The following is a 24,396-nucleotide window of genomic DNA, read 5'->3' as shown; positions in this document are numbered from 1 at the left end:
AGCTGTCGACATCCTTTAATATGCGCAGCGCATTTAAATATGTTAATGTTGTGTTTATGTTATAACTATAAGGTTTTAGTGTGTTTGCTATGATCAGATTATGTGATGTGTACGTCCTGCTTTTATATAGGTCAGACTCAGAAGGATGTTGTGTTATCGTCACAATCCACCGTGTGTGTGTGTGTGTGTGTGTGTGTGTGTGTGTGTGATGATATTATCGCTTCCTGATGACTGATTTATCTTATTCAAATATAACGTTAGATTAGAGACCATTTAGTTGCTACTCCATGTGTCTGTATAGTATAATTATGTGTTTGTATAGTGCAATTATGTGTTTATCATTTTTCGCACTAACTTGTTTTACACATCAAATACCCATATCATTATTGTTTTATTGCATTCCCTTTACTGTGCTTCTACCATGGTACAGTGATGACATTAAGTGTTAATACCATGGTATTTTCTTATCTAAACCATGGTGTTTACATCCCTTTCAAAAAATGCGAATGTGTTGTTTTTAATTTACCATGGTTGTTGAAGTAGCCTACATTGAACTAACATTCAATACTATTTCAAAAAATTGAATTACCATGGTGTTATTTAATGCAATCACTGCCAAAGTACATTTTTACTCTTAATAATACCATGTTTTTATGTCATCACGGTTTTCATATGCACCATATTAATAATACCATAGTTTTTGACATGTACCATCCATGCCACTATGTATGAACTATGGTATTATCATGGTGTGTATAAAACATTGTGTATAGCTTGTCATCCACCGTGTAAACCTCCAAACGCATAAACACTAGCCTTGCAGCATAATGTAATATCTGCCGTTTATGTGTACTCATGTGTCCGTGTTGGTATTAGAGTTGTTAAGCCGGTATTGTAAATGGATCACATCCCTCATGCTAATGTACAGGTATTACTGAGCTAGTTTTAGACTAGAGCTGATTTCCCTGCCTCACATTTTCCAATCACTGAGTTATTTATGACTGAGGTCCATTCAGTCATTGGATGGAAAATATAGGGTAACTTAAGCGTATATTATACCAAATCAGTCCAGAAATATTCTTATACCTGTATAGTGTGATCCTGCACGTTACCCTCATCTGTGATTGTGACATAAACAAACCCATCTTCGTCACAATTATGCTCTAAATTCGTAACCTTCATCAAGGCGTGAGTTTTCCATTCACTTGGGCAATTTAAATGCGAATTGACCTCTTTCTTGGCCAAACTGTTTTGTCTTCAATGGTGTTTCTAAATGTAATTTGGAGCATTAAATCAAATTACGGCATGCGCTAAATGCCGTCATTACATCACAATGCCTCGTAAGTGGTTTAGATTGATAAGCGTTTCTCTAGATGATCTCATGGGCCCTCCATTGTATTGGTGGTCCAACACATGTTATCTGTCATTGCTCTATTTTTAGCCCGAAAGCTTGTTCCAGGTGTGGGAAGGTTGTCTGGTCTAATTTTGCTTCCCACTGGAATTGTGTTGGCTTCTCCAGGCCTTGTAAAGAAAACTATGGGCTCACAATTCCTCGACCGCTTATCGTTCACATAGATAACCGGTAAAGGACGATTATAAAGCTATAACTGTGGTCTTGCACAACTTCTTTGCAAACTCAGTCTAACACAAGAAACCAGTAACTTCATTTTGATAGAGTTCAGGTCATTCAGGTTAGTTATTTCCCCATGAGTGATCTCAACAAGATCGCTTTGTTAATTTTAGATTTCTTCTTTAGAAGCTTGAAGTGACGTGGCTTCTAGGTATCTTTCCATTAAATACATAATTTCCCAGCAAAATTCTTGAAAATTCTTCTTCAAAAGTCAAATGATTTCGCCCTGAATTGGTGAAATCCACTTAAAATAACCCATGACATGTTAATGACCTTGACTTCTACTGAAAATTTGAATTTCCCCAAACACAATTGTGCCAAAAGACCAAGATATGATCAGTTTCATGTGATTCTCGGGTGGAATTTCCATTTTTTTTTTTTTTTGGACTGGATTGGTCCGTGGAAAGAAAGAGCTCTTTCTGTTAAGAACAGTTACACTGAGGAAGTGAGACTGATGCATTCAAATCACATGACTTGCACAAATGTCCTCTGTGTTGAAGGGTTGGCCCCCTTCCACAAGTGGCAAGCTGTTGTTTGCCGACAGGGATTGGTGTTGGCTCTGATCGGACCATGTGGCTCGATGGATGTCGAGGCACAATCCTCATCCTGCGCCTTTGTTTGTAGTCATTAACTCTGGTTTCAAGATTACACCAGTTTTTAAGAGTCTAACATGCCAAGTGCCCTTTTTTTCATTGGCTAATCTTGATTCTTGAGACCAAATCCTAGTGTAGTTTGGAAGCTTTATTTGTGCTTTGGATCTCCACCCTCTTCTTGTAGTTTCTATGTTTAGATTTGTTTTTGTTTTAGAGGTTTAGGACTTTTTGTGGATGATTGCCTATATATGGTATAGCTCAACAGAAGTTAGTGGTTAACACTTAGGCCTAACCGTTTCTCTGCACACACCCACTCAGATCATTTATCACACCGACCTTCAGTTCTTTACATGTGGTTTGACCATATTCTCTCAGTTTCCGCTCTAGCCCATTCATTTTGTCAGCAGGGAAATACATGACTTGCTCAACTTGAAAATGATCTATGGTTTCCCAACGCTGGCACAATTCAAACTCTGATTTACATGTTGGCTTCTTGGCAGCAAACTTGAATCGCATTCAGTCGACAGTTCCTCCCTTCAATCCACCAATGGTGACCTAGTACCCTTGTGTCTTTCAGAGCATGAAGATCTTCTGCTTATGTAATGAAAACTGACCTGATATTCTCAATATCATGTTATGCTGATACTAGTGTGCTCCAAAAAACACTCACTTATCTTCTCCCGTTAGAACATGGCGTCTTGTTTTATTAACCAAAGTACAGAATGCACTGAGGAGTGCTGAGAAGTGCAGAACTTGAGACGAAGACTTGAAGACTCTGTTTTTTATGGCCTGGACAAGGATCTTCAATGATTCACCAATGAGCTAATGCGTTTTTCATTGTCAGACTTGAGCGTTGAAAGCTTGTGTAATGTACATTTGACCAGGGATGATTCATAATGATTTGGTTTGTCGTGACACAAGGAGGTCAGGGATCAGATGGAGAAAAGGTTCAGTGCTAATTGAACTGGATCTTGTTGTGGCCCACATCTTAAAAGTCTGAATTACCAGTCTACAAGCATGACTTTTAGTCAACTCTGATTCCTAGTGTGTTTTAACTGTGTATTATATTTTAGTTGGCGCTCCTTGTATCTGTATTGAGAAAAGTTAAACTTTTAACAGAAATCAGAAATCTTGGTTGTTGATTAACTTTTATGCTTTGTCTGACTACCAGTTTTTCTCCCATGTATGATTTAGCATTTGTGTAGATTTGGCTTTGATAATTTAATTATAGCCTAATAGCTTTTTTGCACTCTCAAAATCTGAATATTGTAGAAATAGGGGTGTAACTAGACCCTCATGTCATTCGATACATATCACGATACGATATTATCGCAATACTCCAAGACATGGTAAAAAGGTTAACTTTTTCTTTTCTTCTTTCTTTTTTTTACTGTTGATTAAATTTATTACACTGAAAATACATAATTATTGTAGATGAATATGCTTGTGCTCTGACTAGATATATTTTAAATAAAAAATTGTAACAATTTTAAAATTGATTTATCACAGAATCGCTATTAATTCAAATTAAATAGCTTTATTTTTGTCCTTGCTTATAGATGAGGTTGACAGAATTTAGCCACTTTTGTTCCAATAGAGGATGAAATGTGTCGTTATCTTTGAGTGTTGAGTGACGTAATATAAGTGGACGAGTGAAAGCGTGGTGAGACTGAATGCATTGAAAAGCCCTCGCGCATGACGCGCAGCGCTAACTCATACGCTGAGAGAGAGATAAGACAGTAGAGCTGCACAATTCGTCTTTAAAAGACTGTGATCTCCATTCAAACACCCACACGATCTTCCATTTCGTCTGTCTATTAAACTGACAAAATCATTTCGCAACATTCAGATCTGTGTTGCCGATAACCCGGAGTGAGTTAGTCATGAAACTGCAGTCTTATCCTCATAGTATCATTATTTCTGATACAATAGTTCAAATTAAGTACTGGGATGAAAGTTTAAAGTTCGAATATAAACACTGATGTCTACGATAGCGATCAAAATAGAGTAAATCAGCTTTTGATAAAAACTTGGCGCTTAAAATAAAGCATTTATTGATTACAGTGTTTCGCCACTAGGTGTCGACAAGTGACTGTAAAAAAATGTATTTATTGAATCATTTGAGAATTTAGTATTGTATGATGCTTCTAAAATAAGTATTTTGTAAATATGACTCATCTTAGACATCATGTACAGTCTGTATAAGTGTATTATTTAACTTTTCCTGATGGTCTAGTGTAAAAAAATAAAATAAAAATCGCACTACATATCGTATCGGCACTCAAGAATCGTGATGGTGTATCGTCCCAGCCCTACTATCCGTGGTGCATATTGTTGCATTTTTGTATTGCGATTATTAGGGTTGGGCGGTATTACGGTAATATCGGATACCGCGGGATCTTAAAATAGCACCGGTATCAGTTTCAATACCGTCATTACCGGCACTTATATAGCCTATAATATATATAATTTATTTATTGCCTAAAAAATGCTTATGTGTGGTTGCAGTTTGGCAATATTTCTGGTTCCAACCGAATGAGAAGGGAGAGGCGGTAAATACTGATGAGGCAATTTGTAAATTGTTCCATAAAAAGGTGACCGCGAGAGATGTAAACACCTCTAACCTAATGTCGCATCTCCGAAACTACCACCGACTCACTGCTGCCAGGATGCATTTTGTTCTCGAGTTCATTAAATAAGCGCATTGTTTCGTATTGGTTAAAATATTATAATGTTATTTTTTCCATCTTTCTTGATTATGAAAAGTGAACAGCACAAATAAGATGGGATGCATCGGGAGTCAGACGATTTGACCACTTCAATAAATTTCGTTTTGTAAAAGGCCTCTTTAAAACGAATTTCGTTTTGTATAAATTCTATCTTAATTTTAATAAATTTTTCATCAACCAATTGCGTATATATTTAATATAATCATGACATGATGGGCGATGGCATGCCGCGGTCACTTTAACCGAAACTTGGAGATGGCGATCGTCAATTTCTTTAAACAAAACAATTCAAAACGAAAAGAAATATAGGGTAGCCTACTCTCTGATTAATCCATGATGTGCATTTCTCTCTATGGCGTTCACAGAGATGGCGATCGTCAATTTCTCAAAACGAAAAGACAAAGGCCACTCTGATTATTTAATCCATGATGTGCATTTCTCTCTAGGCGCGTTCATACGGAGATGTGATCATCAATTTCAGCAAACGAAACCATACAAACCGAAAAGAAATAGACTAGCCTACTCTCTGTAATCCATGATGTGCATTTCTCTCTATCGTTCACTATGGAGATGGTGATCGTCAATTTCTTTAAACGAAACAATTCAAAACGAAAAGAAATATAGTCTGATTAATCAATGATGTGCATTTCTCTCTATATGCGCGCTCACTACAGAGATGGCGATCGTCAACTTCCACCTTTACAGAAAAGTTTTATTAAAAATCAAATGGACACGCGTCACCGGATTACAAAGGCACTTCTTGCTTGTTGCACGCACACAGTATTATGTTGAATAATGGTGGGCTCGGGCTCATAATAACAGTTAATGCCGTCGACCGGACTCAGACACAACGTGCACGGCTTGATTTTTTTTTTTTTTTGCCCGATCTGGCATTCAGTTTCTGAACTGTGTAGGCACAAACCAACAGTTTGGTGACGCCGTCTGAGCCCATTATGTCATCATTTTTAATTAGTCACGGTAATACCGTATACCCCGGTAAAATTGGGAGGGGGTTTGACGGTATCAAAATTCGAATACCGCCCAAGCCTAGCGATTATATTGTTACAGCCCTAGTAGGAAAGCATATTCAGGTTCAGTCATAAACCCGTTCAGTTCATACTGAAACCTTATACAATATACAATTTTAATAGGCTATACAATTTGCTTCCAATATTGGTCCGATCTCGCCTGGCGTTGTGGAGGTCTTTCTTTAGATGTCCCATGGGTTTGTTGACCATCCACCCCATCACAAAGTCAATTGGTGGGCCTTTTGTTTGGATGTCTTCAGTAATTTGCATTCTTTCAATGGTATTTAAATGGGCTATTATGGGATGCCTCCATCACCCACTCCTCCACTGGTTTCCAAGGAAACCCCAGCTGGTGAGCGGAGTGGGCCGGCGGAGGATTGTTTTAGCCCTCCCTCGGCTACTACTTTAACTTCCTTGTGCTCCATTATCTCAGTTTATCCCGAAGGCCTGATCGAGCTGCGCTTGTGTAACGGATCAGCTGTAAAGCAAACCTTTAGACCTCACTGCTCCGCAACTGGTTGAAAGTCATTCAGGAAAGAGCTGGGAAGGCGATGGACAGCGAGAAGGACTCGAGTCGCTTGGACACGGGTGTGTGTGAGGATTTGAGAAGGTAGGAGACGATTGAAACGCGGCCTCTGGGATATATAGTCGTGATTGGTGTGGGAAGCAGCTGGGAATACGTCATTGATCCGACATGTTTGGGGGGGTTTGATTTGTTATTGTTCCTAGTGGATTGACTCTGAACAACTGGGAATAGGCCTGTATTGTTGCTGCTTTTGAACTAGAAACACGTTCACTAGTTCATGGGAATCAAATTCCGTCTTTATTCGTAAAGGAAGTAAGAAATTCATTTTCGTTTTTTAGTCATTTCCAAAGAATGTACTTTCACTCTCAGCACAAAGGGAAGCATGATGCAAGTTTATTGCTGGGAACAGGCCTTGAACTTTAACACATTTCCTTGTTTGGCATGTTTATGAAGCTTCTCATGCCACTGTTTGGTGCTAGTTCAAACCAGATTAGATATGCATCGAGAAATGCGCGTCTGCTCTTTATCTTCAGCGTTTGAATGAATCAGCAGGGGATATTCGATGCTAATTGTCTTCGTTTTCAATCACTGCGTGTCTTGTGGCTAAATGGAAGTTGCTGAGGCTCGCTGTACATGAGATAATGTGATGAAAGCACAGCGTAATGGAGTTAATACATGTGTAAACAACATTTAAGTGTGCAAATAGGATATCTAGATCCTTTAGTATTGTTATAAAGTCAGTGATGCCTATTAAAAAGTCCATTTTCCAAATGTCAAACCCTACTGTTTGAACAGGGTGTTTAAATTATATAATGCTTGGCAAACAGTTCAAATGTTTTCATGTACAAAAGACTTTCTTTATGCTTCTGAGGACTGTTTCTACTCGTGTTTCTTGTAAACGTCCACACCGGGGCGGTAGATTCCCTGAATGCCTCCATTTGGCCAGAATACACAACTCGACCTCAGGCTCAGACGTGCAAGAAACACCTCACAGATTGGCTTGGAAATTCTCTCTTGACTGAAATTACAACTGGAAAGTGAACTGTAAGAAATGTGGTTGAGGGTTTAGCCATGTGGTTTAAGTTCTGGGCAACTGCACTCTAAAAAACACTGGGTTAATGAGGTGTTTTCAACACACGGCTGGGTAAATATAGGACAGAACACATGTTGGGTTAATTTTATCCAGCAAATTGGGTTGTTTATTTAACACAGGAAAATGGGTTGATTTTTAACCGGTCACACTTTATTTTACAGTGTCTTTGTTACATATGTTACATTCACTTACTGTAGTAATAACAGTAAATTATGCATAATTACATGCAAATAGCCCTCAACTCAATCCTACCCTAACCCTATAGTAAGTATATGTAGTTGCTTAAAATTACACAGTACTTAAATATATAATTACACTGTAACAATGACACCTTAAAATAAAGTGTAACCAAATAAAGTGTAGGCTAACCATTTAACCCAGCATAGTAGATACATTTTTACTATAATATTATTTTATTTTATTTTTTTTACTTCATACATGAATTGTCTACGAATTGACTAAAAATACTCGATACAACCACTGGCTTGCATGATAATTCCTTATTTTCAGTCATATTTTACAGTATAGCATATTTTATAAACTATAAAACACCTGCGTTTCACTCGTAGCCGAAATATTCTGTGACTGACTCAATAACCCGTCCATAAACAATCAGTGTACAGTTCTGAGAACATATTTTAACATATGTATTTATATAGGCTACTGTATATTTCTGAATAAAATCATAAAATGTTATGCAAGGCATCAGGCGTTTCCATCACGTGAAGAGATTGACGTGACGCTCGTTTAGGTGACTCACATCGCGCCTTTGTTGCTTTGTATAAGATGAAACGATATACAGAACAATAACGTATTTATAGATACAAAAAATGTACACAAACCTGTATTTTGCATAAGACACGCACTAGTTTGACTCTTCTCCTGAAGAGGTCGCAAATAGCCCGCGGTAAATAACTCGACCCCTGGGTCGTTATATCTGACCCAGGAGCTGGGTAACACAAAAACTACACAAACACTGAAGAAATAGCTACAAAAAATGAACCCAAAAGGCTCTGCCCAGGATTTGGGTTAAAAAAAACTTGTGATCTGACCGTCACTAGGTGTTTTAAATAGTTTTTTGCAACACTCGTTTTAATTTCTTAAATGCATTTCTGTCGCGGTGCCAATTTTCCCCCAAAAGTGTGAAACGTACTTTTACGTTTTGTATTTAAGTTTTATTATATAGTATTTTTTACATCGAATGTTGCTGTTGTTGTTTTGTTCTAAGACCTTTTAAACCTCAAGTTTTGCGTTCACTTCCTCGTACAGAAGCAAATTTTGTGCAGTCTGTCGAAAACTTGCTCATTTTACCCCAATAGTGTGAAATTATGGAAAATGTAAGTTTTATTATTGTATTTTAAACTTTTTTTTTTTTTTTTTTTTTTTTTTATAAATCCTTTTAAATCTCAAGTTTCATCCAACTAGTTGGTCAAAAGTTTGTTGTTTTTAATTGCGTTCACTTCCTCGTACAGATGCGAATTTTGTGCAGTCTGTCAAAAACTTGCTCATTTTACCCCAATAGAGTGAAATTGAAGAAAATTTAAGTTTTATTATTGTATTTTTAACTTTTTTTTTATATTTTATTTTTTATAAATCCTTTTAAATCTCAAGTTTCACCCAATTAGTTGGACAAAAGTTTGTTTGTAATTACGTTCACTTCCTCGTACAGATGCGAATTTTGTGCAGTCTGTCAAAAACTTGCTCATTTTACCCCAATAGTGTGAAATTGAAGAAAATGTAAGTTTTATTATTGTATTTTTAACTTTTTTTTTATATTTTATTTTTTATAAATCCTTTTAAATCTCAAGTTTCACCCAATTAGTTGGACAAAAGTTTGTTTGTAATTACGTTCACTTCCTCGTACAGATGCGAATTTTGTGCAGTCTGTCAAAAACTTGCTCATTTTACCCCAATAGTGTGAAATTGAAGAAAATGTAAGTTTTATTATTGTATTTTAAACTTTTTTTTTTTATAATTTTTTTTTTATAAATCCTTTTTAAATCTCAAGTTTCGTCCAACTAGTTGGTCAAAAGTTTGTTGTTTTTAATTACGTTCACTTCCTCGTACAGATGCGAATTTTGTGCAGTCTGTCAAAAACTTGCTCATTTTACCCCAATAGTGTGAAATTGAAGAAAATGTAAGTTTTATTATTGTATTTTAAACTTTTTTTTTTTATAATTTTTTTTTTTATAAATCCTTTTTAAATCTCAAGTTTCGTCCAACTAGTTGGTCAAAAGTTTGTTGTTTTTAATTACGTTCACTTCCTCGTACAGATGCGAATTTTGTGCAGTCTGTCAAAAACTTGCTCATTTTACCCCAATAGTGTGAAATTGAAGAAAATGTAAGTTTTATTATTGTATTTTAAACTTTTTTTTTTTATAATTTTTTTTTTTATAAATCCTTTTTAAATCTCAAGTTTCGTCCAACTAGTTGGTCAAAAGTTTGTTGTTTTTAATTACGTTCACTTCCTCGTACAGATGCGAATTTTGTGCAGTCTGTCAAAAACTTGCTCATTTTACCCCAATAGTGTGAAATTGAAGAAAATGTAAGTTTTATTATTGTATTTTAAACTTTTTTTTTTTATAATTTTTTTTTTATAAATCCTTTTTAAATCTCAAGTTTCGTCCAACTAGTTGGTCAAAAGTTTGTTGTTTTTAATTACGTTCACTTCCTCGTACAGATGCGAATTTTGTGCAGTCTGTCAAAAACTTGCTCATTTTACCCCAATAGTGTGAAATTGAAGAAAATGTAAGTTTTATTATTGTATTTTAAACTTTTTTTTTTTATAATTTTTTTTTTATAAATCCTTTTTAAATCTCAAGTTTCGTCCAACTAGTTGGTCAAAAGTTTGTTGTTTTTAATTACGTTCACTTCCTCGTACAGATGCGAATTTTGTGCAGTCTGTCAAAAACTTGCTCATTTTACCCCAATAGTGTGAAATTGAAGAAAATGTAAGTTTTATTATTGTATTTTAAACTTTTTTTATTTTTTTTATTTTTTTATAAATCCTTTTTAAATCTCAAGTTTCGTCCAACTAGTTGGTCAAAAGTTTGTTGTTTGTAATTACGTTCACTTCCTCGTACAGATTTTCCGTTTTATTGCTTCTGTAGGTCAGAACAAAAGTCTCAATCTCGTAATTAAACGAAATTATGTAATTGCTGCTTGATTTAAAAGACAATCAGTGATATATATGCGTTATTTCCTGGTGTTCCTACATCTTCATATGCTGATACACCTTAGAAATGTCTTTAGCGATTAACATTAGTCAACATTTCTCATCTGTACCGTCAACTTTTAAGGTGTGCATCCTGTTTTGAATGTGTTTGTGCACCACATGCATGATTTTGCTTAATATCTGAAGGTTTCAAGACAAAAACAACCAAATGATAGTTGGCTAAATTCTCTAAAATGCGTCAGCTAATTCTAGAAAGTCTTAAAAAACTTGTTCCCTTGTGTGTCGTGACTTTTCCCCCGCAGATGAACTCAGGAATGTTTCCGTCGTCTTTAAAAGTGATTAGTCGTCATTACGCCCAGTGTAGCCAGAAGCTGATGCATAGCTTGCGTGCCTAAGTGCTGTTATTATACATCACATGATGTCTTTTAGCCTATATATTTCAGCACGCTACACCTTTGTCCTGGAGTCATTAATCTGAATGCTGGGAAAGACAAGGACTGTGACCCTGGACCACTGAACCGGTCACATGGGTACATTTTTTGAAATTGAGATGTACACATCCTCTGACATCTGAATAAATAATCTTCCCATTGATGGATGGTTTGTTAGGATAGGACAATATTTGGCTGAGATACAACTATTGAAGATCTGGAATCTGAGAAAGCAAAAAAATCGAAACATTGAGAAAATCTCCTTTAAAGTTGTTAATTTATGTTTGTGATTGTGCTGCATTCACTCACAAAAATACATGTTTTATATATTTACAGTAGGAAATTTACAAAATATCTTCATGGAACATGATCTTAAATATCCTAAGGATTTTTGGCATAAAAGAAAAATGTAGGGTCACACACATGCTTTACATGTAGACACCAAATTGGATGTTTTAAGCTAAATGTTTGTGGTTTTCCTTTCGAGTTTTATTTCCTGTGGCTTTATAGAATTTCAATCATTCTTTCATTATTATTTTTTTATTTTTGATTTTTTTTTTTTTATTTTTTTCTTTATTTATCCTAATGGGGAAATTAGTTTAAACGGTCATGGTGCTTCACATATAACACACTTATACATCCAAATACTCACAACTACACAAAATACATCAAATAAATAAATAAAAAAGTGAGAGAGAAGGGGAAAAAACGGGGGACATAATAATAATAATAAATGCTTAGACATACAAATAACATAACTAATAATAACATAGACTTAATTATTCCAGTCATTATAATTAAAGCCTTTTTTTTCCTAGCTCTGTTCAAACCTGAGGAACTTTAAGATATAACTAATCATTGTAGCAAACGTTTGTATTAGAAACGCAGAGAGACAAATAAGATGGATTAGTCCACGAATAAGACTTATAAATACAACAATACCAATTCAAACTTCTTCGAGTGGAGACAGATTGCAACTCGGCTTTATCATATAAAGTGCAGTGATGTGCTTGATGACTATAACCAGGAATGAAACGTAAAGCGATATGATAAACGGTCATATATAAGCGTTCATATAAAGCAGATATTCATAATCCAATAGTGATAAAAAGTTTATTTATATAGCACATGTCATACACTATGGCAATTCAAAGTGCTTTACACAGAAATTAATTAAAATAATCACAAAATAAAAGGCAAGGAAAATTAAAACGGTTATAAATTGAAGTAAAGAGTAAAAAGATAATGCATAGATAAATCTGGCAAAACACCAGTGTGTATCAAATATTTTAGATATTAAATATACTAGATAACCAAATATTTCCTTCCACTAAAAGAAAATAAAGATCTGTTCCTGAAATAAATACAGATTTGACTTTCACTCCCGTTTGCTTTCGCTTCTTCTTTATCTCTCGATCTGAAGTGCATTTCCAGGCGTGTTTTCACATGCGGGTGTTTCATTACTTCATCTACTCACACCATCTGATGTCATAAGCCCCGCCCACGCTCATTTGCATACAGGGAAGTTGAGCGGCTCTGTGTTCAGGTTGGCTTCTCGTCGAGACGCAGGCTTGGTTTATTGCTCCAGTGTTATGGCTTGAGGCCAGTTTTGTGTTGCTTTCTCACGTTTAAGGATGCAAAGATCTCTGAGTTTGCGCTTATCCCGCAGACATGCAGTTCATCTGTACAGGTATGGAAGAGTTCGCCTTGGGTTTGATCTGTTCTAGAGGTCAAACTGTGGCTCTAGTGTGTTTACTCTGCCTCTGTTTAACCATTACACTGAGAGAAACTCATAAAGCGGAGCTGTTTGAGTGATCTCACCACATTTGTTCCTGGTATTGACCATATTAAACGGCTTCTATTGGCCATCTGTCTGAGTTTACAGTGTTTTATAAGTTCCAGTAAAGGCAGATTAGTGTGTGAGGTTTGAACAGAGCGAAGGGAACGTCACACGGATGGATCGTCATGAGGTTGACGCTGGTTTTCCGATGTTTTCACAGTTACTCGGTGGACGCTGGGACGATCCCCGGGAAGGTGAAGAAGGGGAGGACGAAAACTAAACTGGGAAGCCGGAAAGCGTTCAGCTTGGAGGAAAACCAGCTCGAGATTCAGCAGCAGGACAAGAGCCTGAGCCGGCCGGCCATCCACAGGTACAACACACACGACAACACAAAAAAAAAAACATATATATATGTGTATATATATATATGTGTGTGTATATATGTATGAACACGTGTATATGTGTATGTATATATGAAAATTAGGGCTGGGTAAAAAGTATTGATTTCTCGATTTTAATCGATTGTCATTTTTACGAACCGATATCGATTCTTAAATCCAAGAATCGATTAGGCTAGTCATCCTGTTTTTACCTTCATTTTACCTTTTACCTTCAATATTATAGTAGGCTAATGAAGCATAGTAGGCTCGCTGACTCCCATAGTTAACAGCATTAGTTAAGAGATTTGTTTTCCTTGAGAAAATTTGCCATGTATTGTACCTGATATCCAAAATAATCAATATTGAATCGAATCAGAATCGAAATCGAATCGAATTGTGAAATTTGTCAATACCCAGCCCTAATGTAAATAAGTGTGTGTGTATGAAATAATAATAACATTTATTCTTGTATGTGTATTTATTTAATTAAATACGTTTAATTACTTACTTATATTTATATATTATTATATTTTTATTTTAAATCAATGAGAATCTTTTTTTTTAAATGAGGAATTTTTATAGAATAAAACAGAAAGAAAAAAACATTTGATTAATTTTCTTTAAAAAATTGTAATTAAATAAAAAATATAAATATTATGTATGCATAATATTTACAAAAAATACTTTAAATATTTATATTAGCATGAATAATGTTAATATAAAATGAAATATATTCCTGCTTATGATAGTTAAAATATAAGCATATATTCCTGTTATATATGTAATAATGTTCTGTTGTCAGGTCTCACACTCTGGATGTGGACAGGCCGTTGGAGAGAAGTGAAAGCCTGAACTCCAGAAGTGTAAGACAACATTTCATCGAAGACAACACTTTTGTGTTGTAAATGAAATCGATTCTAAACACCCGTTTCCTGTCGTTTCCTCAGAGTTTTGTAAAGCACAACAAAACATTCCACAAACTCTTCCCGGATATCCCAGAAAGCGAGGACTTGCTCCATGGTGAGGAATAGGAATGTGTTTTCAATGAGCTGGTCGGTTTTGAGATGTTGACCCTGATGGCTGTCTTTTTTTTGTTACGTTTTTACGTTACGTTTTTTTGTTTTTTTTAAACAAGTGTTTGTGTTTCTAAGATGCTATTTCACTCCTTTTTTCACACTCTCTCTCTCTCCAGCCTACATCTGTGCTCTGCAGAAAGAAGTGCCTTTCCATGGGCGTCTGTACATCACCGACAGCAACATGTGCTTCTTCTCCTCTGTGCTGCTCAAGGACACTAAGGTAATATTCAATTCACATTTATTTGTATAGCGCTTTTCACAATACACATCTTTTCAAAGCAGCTTTACAGAAAGTGCATGAGTCCATATTACAATTCAGAGTGATCTGTTATCAGAGGTGACTAAGATATGCGTTTCAGAAATGTACATATGCAAAATCACACTTAGTGAAAAAAAGTTATTAATTTAAACAATGCAAAGAGCTCATTGAAGTAATGAATACTTGTTTAACAAATGATTATGACATTTAGATAAATGTAGTATAGGTGCATGTTAATTCAGAGTTTGAATCAACAAATAATAAATAAGGATAAGCGCAGTCTAACAGTGGCTTGATTGTGTGTGTGTGTGTGTGTGTGTGTGTGTGTGTGTCAGGTGGTCATCCCTGTCTCCAGTGTGATTGTCCTGAAGAAGCAGAACACTGCGCTGCTCGTTCCCAACGCCATTTCGGTTCGCACCGCTGACGGAGAGAAGGTCAGTTTCTGTCCCGAACACGCGTGGTTAAACCGGATCCACACTGGGTTAAACCGGATCCACACTGGGTTAAACCGGATCCACACTGGGTTAAACCGGATCCACACTGGGTTAAACCGGATCATGACCGAACACACAGGGTTAAACCAGATCCACGCGGGGTTAAACCGAATCATGACCGAACACACAGGGTTAAACCGGATCCACATGGGGTTAAACCGAAATCATGACCGAACACACAGGGTTAAACCGGATCCACACGGGGTTAAACCGAATCATGACCGAACACACAGGGTTAAACCGGATCCACACGGGGTTAAACCGAATCATGACCGAACACACAGGGTTAAACCGGATCCACACGGGGTTAAACCGGATCCACACAGGGTTAAACCGAATCATGACCGAACACACAGGGTTAAACCGGATCCACACGGGGTTAAACCGAATCATGACCGAACACACAGGGTTAAACCGGATCCACACAGGGTTAAACCGGATCCACACAGGGTTAAACCGGATCATACACGAACACACAGGGTTAAACCGGATCCACACGGGGTTAAACCGAATCATGACCGAACACACAGGGTTAAACCGGATCATGCACTAAATAATGCGAATTATCACCAAAAATAATGATTAACATGAACTTTATTAAAGCTTAGAATTTATCATTGGAAATAATAGGAATTCCACAAAAATGCAAAAGTCAAATGTCCCGATACATCACATGAATTATCTTTTTAATTATTATTTTGGAGTGAAATATGAAACGGACATTCCTTCGTTCATTCTGACCTTCTTTTTATGTACAAGCGCGTGAAATGCTTAATGTTTGTGTTGCAGTATCTGTTTGTGTCTCTGAGGAACAGGGAAAGCTGTTACAAACTCCTGCGCTCCGTCTGTCCTCATCTGGAGGTGAGAGATTACATTATTATTATTATTAGAGATTACATTATTATTAATGAGAACATTATATAAACAAAGAAGGAAACCGTCACAGTGTAGAACAAATAATGAGAGAAGACGGGTTTATAACTGATCAGAAAAGACTACATATCAGAGGAAAAGGGTGGGGTGAGTGTTTGATGATGATGTCGATGATATCACTGGTCACATGTTTCCTGTGCTCATCATATCTCTGCTTCTTCAGGACGGCAGTGCCAACAGCAGCCCTCTCTTCTCCTCCGCCGAGAACAGCTTCGACCACACGCCCAAACTCGTGGTGAGACACCACAAACATTTCCTAAAACAATAATTATTACACATTTCCTAAAAATACTTTGTAAAATATTTATTCAAATATTTCATAAAATAATAATTATTAAATGTTTCCTAAAAACACTTTGTAAAGTATTTATACAAATATTTCCTAAAACAATATTTATTAAATGTTTCCTCAAACCCTTTGTTCAGTATGTATATCAGTATGAGTATTGAGTGTGAGTGTGTGTGTTTCGGCAGCTGAACTCGAGTCAGTCGAGTCTAGACGACTCTTTGGATGTGAACGGAGAACGTGTGTGTCCTCAACCAGAGCTTCTCGTCTCCAGACTCACTCGAGGTTTGTTCAGAACAACATCAGGACGGGTTTTAATCCAGACACAAATATCCAAATCAGACGTCATTAGTGGCCCCTCCAAATAAGCAATCATTATTACTATTATGAACATTTTATTTTCTATCTATCTATCTCTCTCTATCTATGTCTCTTATCTAATCTTCTCTATCTGTCTGGTGTGCTTCAGAAAGTCCTGCTGCTGGACCGAACCCGACTGTGAGGATCTCAGAACCGGTTCAGGGCGACGAGAACACGGGTACGGCCTCGGGATGAGCTCGTGAGTTTATGACTTCATCATGTTGTGTTTGATTGGCTGACGGAGATTCTACTTCCTGTCCCCGCAGGAAGTTCGTGGGTTTGGACTGTGACAGACCGAGCTCGATCGCTCCTGATCCAGAGAGAAGTCAGCAACCTCAACACACTCCTCCTCATATACCTGATCCTGTGAGTCCAAACACCAGAGGAACATTCACACATTCACTTTTAGCAAATATTTACTGAAGAATTTAGACTCATACAATATTTGAAACGAATAAATTAGAAAAGTCATATAGATATTTAAAATTTTTAATAAAATGTATAAATATTTTTACAAATTATCAAATAAGTATTTCCAAAAAAAAGTACATTTACAAATATTTTAAAGGTGCATTGCGCAACATTTCATGTTAAAAATACCCGTTTTTCTAACCCATACATGCTTAAACAATTGTAGGGCCCTATAAAATCCGTTTTATTTTTTCCCAAATTCTGTTTTATTTTTTCCCAAATTCCGTTTTTTCTGTTTTAATTTTTAATTTTGGGGAATTCAGGTTTTTTTTTACCCTTTACTGTTATTTTAGTTGTAAAAATTGTGTTTTTAATGTTAATGATTAAAATGTACACAAATAAAATAGGAATGACCCTAAATGTATTGAGGTAACAAACAAAATTCTCATTTTAAGAGGTGTTAAATGTGGTTTGGTTTGTTTACATTAGTGAATGTATTAGGCTAACTAACATGAACCACGAGCAATACATTTGTTACTGTATTTATTAATCTTTCTTAATCTTAGTTAACCCTAACCCTTTATTTTTATTATGTTACTTCACACAGTGCATTAAGCTAACTAATGTTAACAAATACAACTTTTCATTTAAATAATATAGGCTACGAAATGGTGAAATTAACATTAATAAAGATTAATAAATGCTGTAGAAATGCAGTTTATTAATAGTTAATGTTAACTGATCTAGTTAACTAGAGTTTAATAAATGGAACCTTATTGTAAAGTGTTACCGATTTTGTTAAACACCGAACCGATTCAGTGTTGGACAGATCAGTTGTTTTAACCATTCATTAAAGTGAATCGGTTCAAAGGAGTCATTAGTTCGCGAATCGGACGTATCATTAGCAGACTTGTACGCGTTGTGTGATTATCCCGGCAGTTTTAGGACATCGCACACGATTTGTCAACACAGAAAACATTTCATCATTGAATAGGTTTAGTTTAGTTTATTGAAAGTGTTTTTATGTCAGCTGAATGGGCGGAACGCTTTTCAGAGAAGGCCAGGTAAAAAAAATTTTTTTTTGCACAATTCACACCCAGCGGTAGCCTAATTCAGGAAAAAAATATCCGAATGCTCCACGTGAAACTTCTTTTCTTTTAAGATCTTTGTGTCAATTCTCAATTGATTTAGATTAATAAGCGCGAGGGAGTGAGAGAGAGCAAGACAGTTTGAAGACCGGGCCTCTCTCTCTGCTCGTTCTTTCAGTAATATGCGATTTTTCTCAGACATACGTTTTTTTCCCACACAAAAACAGAATTTTATTCCAAATATGTAAAATTCCGCGTTGACACTAGATTCCGTATTAATTTGCCAATTCCGCGATTCCGTCCGCGATTCCGTGATCGCGGAAATTATAGGGCCCTACAATTGCCTGATGGGCTGAATGAGCCCTTCTCTGATCACTGCGATTGCCTCTATAATCCTGTACAGTAAAATAAATAAGACGGATTCGGGTCGGAATTTGAGACTGGGCGTGACGTCATGCGCGTTCAGTTGCAGTGTTGCAGTTTCGCTTGTCGCCAGAGGGGGCATAGTTCTGCAAAAACTCAGACTTGCGCAATGCACCTTTAATAATTTATCAGATCGTTATACAAATATCTAGTAAATTTTGAAAATGTATTTATAAAATAGCTATAGAAATATTTACAGTTATTCACACAAATATTTCCTACAAATAATTTGTAAAATATTTATACAAGAATTAAAAAAATAAAAAAATACATATATAAGATATATATTTATATAAGTAATTTAAAAAAGTTATACAAATATTTAGATATTGTAGAAAATGTATTATTAGCAGTTATAGAAATATTAAGTAAATGATTCATATAAATATTTCCTCAAAATTAACAAAAGTTTAAAAATTTCCTCAAAATTGTTCCAAATATTTACTAAAGAATTTGCATTCATATATTTAATAAAATAATTTAGAAAATATTTTTACAGATGTTTCCTTACTAAAATATAAAATATTTAGAGAAATATTTCCTACAAATAATTTGTAAAATATTTATACAAGTATTTAAAAAATTTAAACATACAGATATTTTTTTTAAATTATACTAATGTTTACTAAATAATTTAGTCAATATTTCCTTAAAGAAAATATATTAACAAAATTTTGAAAATTATATACTGAACATTACTATTATTACATTATATACTGAACACTAAATAATTTAGAACATGTATACAATATTTCTTAAAACTAATTAATAAAATAGTTAGAGAAATATTTATTAAAATGATGTATAAAGTATTTAGAAATGTACTAAATATAGATTCATACAAAATTAAATGAACAAACTTGGAAAATATAGCTATTTAGAAAATAACTATTTCCTAAAAATTATTTATGAAAACATTTATACAAGTATTTGTAAAAAATAAATGTATTATTATTATTATTATTATTATTATTATTAAGTCAGTATTTATAAAAGATTATCAAATTGTTATACAAATATTTACTAAATTAAGAAAATGTATACTGCATTTCCAAAAAACTAATTTATAAAAATAGTTATATAAATATTTAAAATATGTACTAAAAATATTATACAAATTGCGGTTACTTTTGCTGTTTTGGTGCATTTTTTTAATTTGTATTTAAATAAAAAATAGTTTACATTGAAACTGTTAATTTAATGTAAAAACTGCGAGGACAATATACCTCAAATATTTGTATTACTTGCGTTAAACATTTTTAATCTAATTGTCAACAGCATCATTCCAGTCCAAAATGCCTATGTTGTAGCATCCGACGCGCTCAATCATATTACCCCAGATATTAGCGTGACGCATCATCATAAGCAGCCTGAATATACGTGGTTTCTGGGCGCGCGAGTCTCGTCTTGCTGATGCGCAGGAATGTGGTTTAATCTTGAGACGCCCTCGGGGTTTGTTGAGGTTCTTTAAGTGTGTGAAAAGTGGCGTGTTTCGGTGTCCAGCAGGGTGTTTCTTCTCCTGTTGTCATTTTATACAAATATTTTTCTAAAAACACTTTGTTAAATATTTATATAAATATTTCCTAAAATAATAATTATTAAATATATCCTAAAAACACTTTGTAAAATATGTATACAAATATTTCCTTAAACAATATGTATACAAATATTTCCAAAAATAATATTTAAAATATTTCCTACAATCACTTTGTAAAATATTTTTACAAATATTTCCTAAAAAAATCATTATTAAATATTTCCTAAAAACACTTTGTAAAATATTTATACAAATATTTCCTTAAACAATATGTATACAAATATTTCCAAAAATAATATTTAAAATATTTCCTAAAAACATTTTGTAAAATATTTATACAAATATTTCTTAAAACAATATTAAATATTTCCTAAAAACACTTAAAATATTTATATAAATATTTCCGAAAAATTTATTTTTTCAAATATTTCCTTAAAACGCATTTTAAAATATTTATTTAATATTTCCTAAAAACACTTTGTAAAATATTTATACAAATATTTCCTAAAATAATCATTATAAAATAAATATTATAATATAAAATCTATATTATTTGATGTATTTGAGTGTGTGAGAAGTGACGTGTTGTGTGTCCTTCAGGGTGTTTCTCCTCCTGTTGTCCTCTGGCTATATCGGCCTGCGTATCGTGGCCTTAGAAGAGCAGCTGACGTCTCTCGGAGCCCTTCCCGAATTCACTGTTCAAAGCGGGTAAATGCTCCTTTCACACACGTTTGATGATGTTCCTGACTGTGTTAAACCAGACCAATCAGATTTTATTTGTGCTTTCAGGTACAAAGAAACATAAAGATTCTGTGCACTTTCATCTGAACTGTGGAACGAACACCAAAAAACGGCCGCAGGGAATGCTGGGAAGGACCTTTATTTGCACCCGGAACCAAACTCCCTGCCAAGTACAGATAAACGCCTGCAGGGAATGCTGGGAAGGACCTTTATTTGCACCCAGAACCAAACTCTGCCAAGTAAAGAACCATACGGGAAGCTGTTGGATTTAACAAACCGCTGGCGTGTTTTCATAGGAGTTTCCATCAGCGACTCGCCCTTAACAGCCAAAGACAACCGGTTTGTCTTGAAGGAGTGTCAAAAACAACTAGTAAACAAACAGCTGGTTCTTCTGCGGGAAAGCATTTCATCTGTTATCATTTCATTTGAAATGTTTTACGAACCATCAAAAAAAAATGACGTCCGTTTTCCTCACGAAATCTTTGATCGCTTGTTTCCTTAATATCGTTCTGCGACGGTTTCATCTTTTTCCAGCTTCATTCTTCCTCTAGACGTCCATTTTTCGACTTTTTTTTTTTCGTACAAGTTTGCGATATTAAACCAAATTTTGATTTAACGATGATAAAAATAAAAAAAAAATCGAACCCTTACTATTACTGTATGTATAGTCTATGCACAGAAGAAAAAAAATACTCACATCAGGTATTAAACGCCTTTCTTGTGTTTGTTTCGTCTTTTTATACCTTACGGAAACGAAGTCATTCTGAAACGTAGGTCTCTTCGTAATCCGAACGATTTAAAAAAAAAAAAAAAAAAAGATTGCATTGTGACGTTTGACGCATCTAAACCGTATTGCTTCAAAATGTCCAAATTACGGCGAAAAAAAAAAGTGCTTGCATGTTTGCGCAAACCCAAAAAGAGCATTTCCGTTCAGGACTCGAATCATGATACTTGACGAAAACGGTCCAAAATATGCATGATTTGTGTGTGCGTGTGTGTATGTGTTCTTATAAATATGTTGCAATATGTTCAAGAGATTGCTGTTGGAGTGCACTTTATAGTGTGGAGACTCTCTCCCATCCTGAAGGGGGCGCTATATATTCGTTCTGGGGTATTAGACGGTGCTAAGAACCTCTCACTCAGGGCTAGGACTAACTTGCAATGCATCGTGGGAGATCCTTCAGGCGTTTGGAACGAACACGCACAAACTCGTCGAGAGTTTCACATGTGGGTGATGTAAACGCACGTCGCGCCTTCAAACATAAACTCTAGGGAGAGTGTTTTTTTCCTTCGAAATGGAGAGTCCTCAGTTGAACTGATCCATGTAAACAAAAGGAAATGGATTTGCACAGCATTTCACCTCATCGCCGGGGCATCGCAACCTCAAAGTCCCCTCAACGACTGTCCAATAACCACAATGCAAGAATCCCAACTTTCATAACTTGTTTATATTGCACTATTGTATTGTTTTTGTATCAATATGTTGGTAAACATCTTGTTTTTGGTCCTATTTATTGCATTGTGTGTAATTCAAAGTAGTCTCTGTGAGACTGGCTTTGGCATTGTTTGAATAAATCAAGTGCTAAGGAAATCCGTGTCACTGTTGTTTATTGATTTCAGTCTAAATATAAACTGTTATCAGTGGAATGTGTTTATGGGACAGTCAGGATGTTGCAGGAATGGATAATCACCCAGTTTTCACTTACTTTAAAAGCAGTAGACACTTACATTAGTTGTATGAATTAATGCTGCTTTATACTGTTGTTCATGTTCGTTCAAAATGCATTCATGTTAGTATATGCAGCTTTATATATGTTAATGTATTTTTTTAAATTTACATTTAGCGGTCGTAAATGCTGTGTAAGTATTGTTGGTTAATCATGACGATTTAAATCATTCACAGAATCTTAGTGAAGTGTTCAGTTGTTCCAGGTTTGAGAAGAACATGTAAAACAAATCGGAAAATAATTTGAATACAGTTATTGGGGGGAGATGTGCTTGTGTAGAGCAGACTCGGCGCGATTTGCGTTTTTTGATTTGACGTTTTTTTCGGTTCTTTTGAATGAATCAAAAACGTAAATCGCGCCGAGTCTGCTCTATACAAGCACATTTCACCCTAATAACTGTATTCAAATTATTTTCCGATTTGTGTTTAAAAAAACACTAGACATTTTGCCCTTTAAAAAAAAAAAGAGCACAAAATGTCGTGTTTTTTTTTGTTTTTTGTTTTCGCTAAAGAAACTGATTCTGAGACATTCGTTTGGGAATTGAACTGCTTTATTTATTTATTTTATTTTATTAAACATTACAAAGCATTAAAGCAATACAGATCAACATGGGAAAAAACAAAACAAAAAAGGTAGGGTGATATCAGGTAAAATGGGCCATTTAAGGTTTGGGGGTCCCAGCCCCTCTGGGATTTAGAGCCAATGACTGCAAAGGATTTCAAACTGTTGTCATAACTGTGCTAGACAAGAAACAGGTGATTTGATTGGTTTATGGTTGCTATGGTGGGCGGGGCAATAATTCAGATCAAGACTGCACCCAGAAAGCTGCATCCATGTTAAAGGGATAGTTCACCTAAAAATTAAAATTCTGTCAGTAATTACTCACCCTCATGTTGTTCCAACCGCGTAAGACCTTCGTTCATCTTCGGAACACAAATTAAGATATTTTTGATGAAATCTGAGCCATGTTTCACTCCATAGGCTTCTATGTGACCGAAACTTGCTGGCCCAGAAAAGTTATTAAAGAGATCGTTAATATTGTCCAAGTGACTCCAGTGGCTCAATCTTAAGTTTATCAAGCGACAATAATACTTTCTGTGCGCAAAAACAAATAAAAATAACGACTTTATTCCACTTTTCATTTCCTTCTCTCTGGGCCTCTAGTTGGTTCGCGTAGTCTTTTTGCGCAGCGCGTCTGTGTTACACGTCACCACGTAGGCTCACAATTGGCCGACGCCGGTCATGTGTGTGTTGCGTGATGACGTGCAACACAGACGCGCAGCGCAAAAACACTACGAGGCCCAGAGAGAAGGAAATGAAAAGTGGAATAAAGTCGTTATTTTTGTTTGTTTTTGCGCACAAAAAGTATTCTCGTCGCATGATAAACTTAATGTAGTGCCACTGTAGTTACTTGGACTATTTTAACGATGTTTTAATAACTATTCTGGGCCGGTGAGTTTCGGTCACACTGGAAGCCTATGGAGGAGTCAAAATTCTGTCAGATTTCATAAAAAATATCTTAATTTGTGTTCCGAAGATGAACGAAAGACTTACATGGTTGGAACAACATGAGGGTGAGTAATTACTGACAGAATTTTAATTTTTGGGTGAACTAACCCTTTAAGTAGCCTGGCATACCAAACTAAACTATTATAAGGATGATAAATCTATCTATACATGTAGATACCTTAACTTA

General features: G+C 35.3%; 1 protein-coding gene across 3 annotated transcripts in view; it reads left to right on the top strand.

Moving 5' to 3' along the window:
• The window catches only part of LOC308702007 (GRAM domain-containing protein 2B), a 22,794-nt gene extending 233 nt beyond the window's left edge, over positions 1 to 22,561 (top strand). Inside the window, exons 1-13 of one of the 3 annotated variants that reach the window (XM_081384557.1) lie at positions 6,397 to 6,590; positions 13,206 to 13,355; positions 14,168 to 14,228; positions 14,313 to 14,385; positions 14,558 to 14,661; positions 15,036 to 15,134; positions 15,984 to 16,055; positions 16,291 to 16,362; positions 16,602 to 16,698; positions 16,883 to 16,951; positions 17,040 to 17,139; positions 20,833 to 20,940; positions 21,022 to 22,561. In XM_081384557.1, the coding sequence (XP_081240683.1) occupies positions 6,532 to 6,590; positions 13,206 to 13,355; positions 14,168 to 14,228; positions 14,313 to 14,385; positions 14,558 to 14,661; positions 15,036 to 15,134; positions 15,984 to 16,055; positions 16,291 to 16,362; positions 16,602 to 16,698; positions 16,883 to 16,951; positions 17,040 to 17,139; positions 20,833 to 20,940; positions 21,022 to 21,037 (1,080 nt within the window). In that variant the 5' untranslated portion in view covers positions 6,397 to 6,531 and the 3' untranslated portion in view covers positions 21,038 to 22,561. Of the gene's footprint in view, positions 1 to 6,396; positions 6,591 to 12,743; positions 12,896 to 13,205; positions 13,356 to 14,167; positions 14,229 to 14,312; positions 14,386 to 14,557; positions 14,662 to 15,035; positions 15,135 to 15,983; positions 16,056 to 16,290; positions 16,363 to 16,601; positions 16,699 to 16,882; positions 16,952 to 17,039; positions 17,140 to 20,832; positions 20,941 to 21,021 lie in introns of those variants that run through there. The other 2 variants (XM_081384558.1, XM_081384556.1) reach the window with 2 other exon arrangements.
• The last annotated feature ends 1,835 nt before the right edge of the window (positions 22,562 to 24,396 follow it).

Source organism: Scardinius erythrophthalmus (assembly GCF_964197995.2).
Source record: "Scardinius erythrophthalmus genome assembly, chromosome: 14".
In the NCBI taxonomy this organism is placed as follows: Eukaryota; Metazoa; Chordata; class Actinopteri; order Cypriniformes; family Leuciscidae; genus Scardinius; species Scardinius erythrophthalmus.
This window is presented reverse-complemented; position numbering and strand designations above follow the sequence as displayed.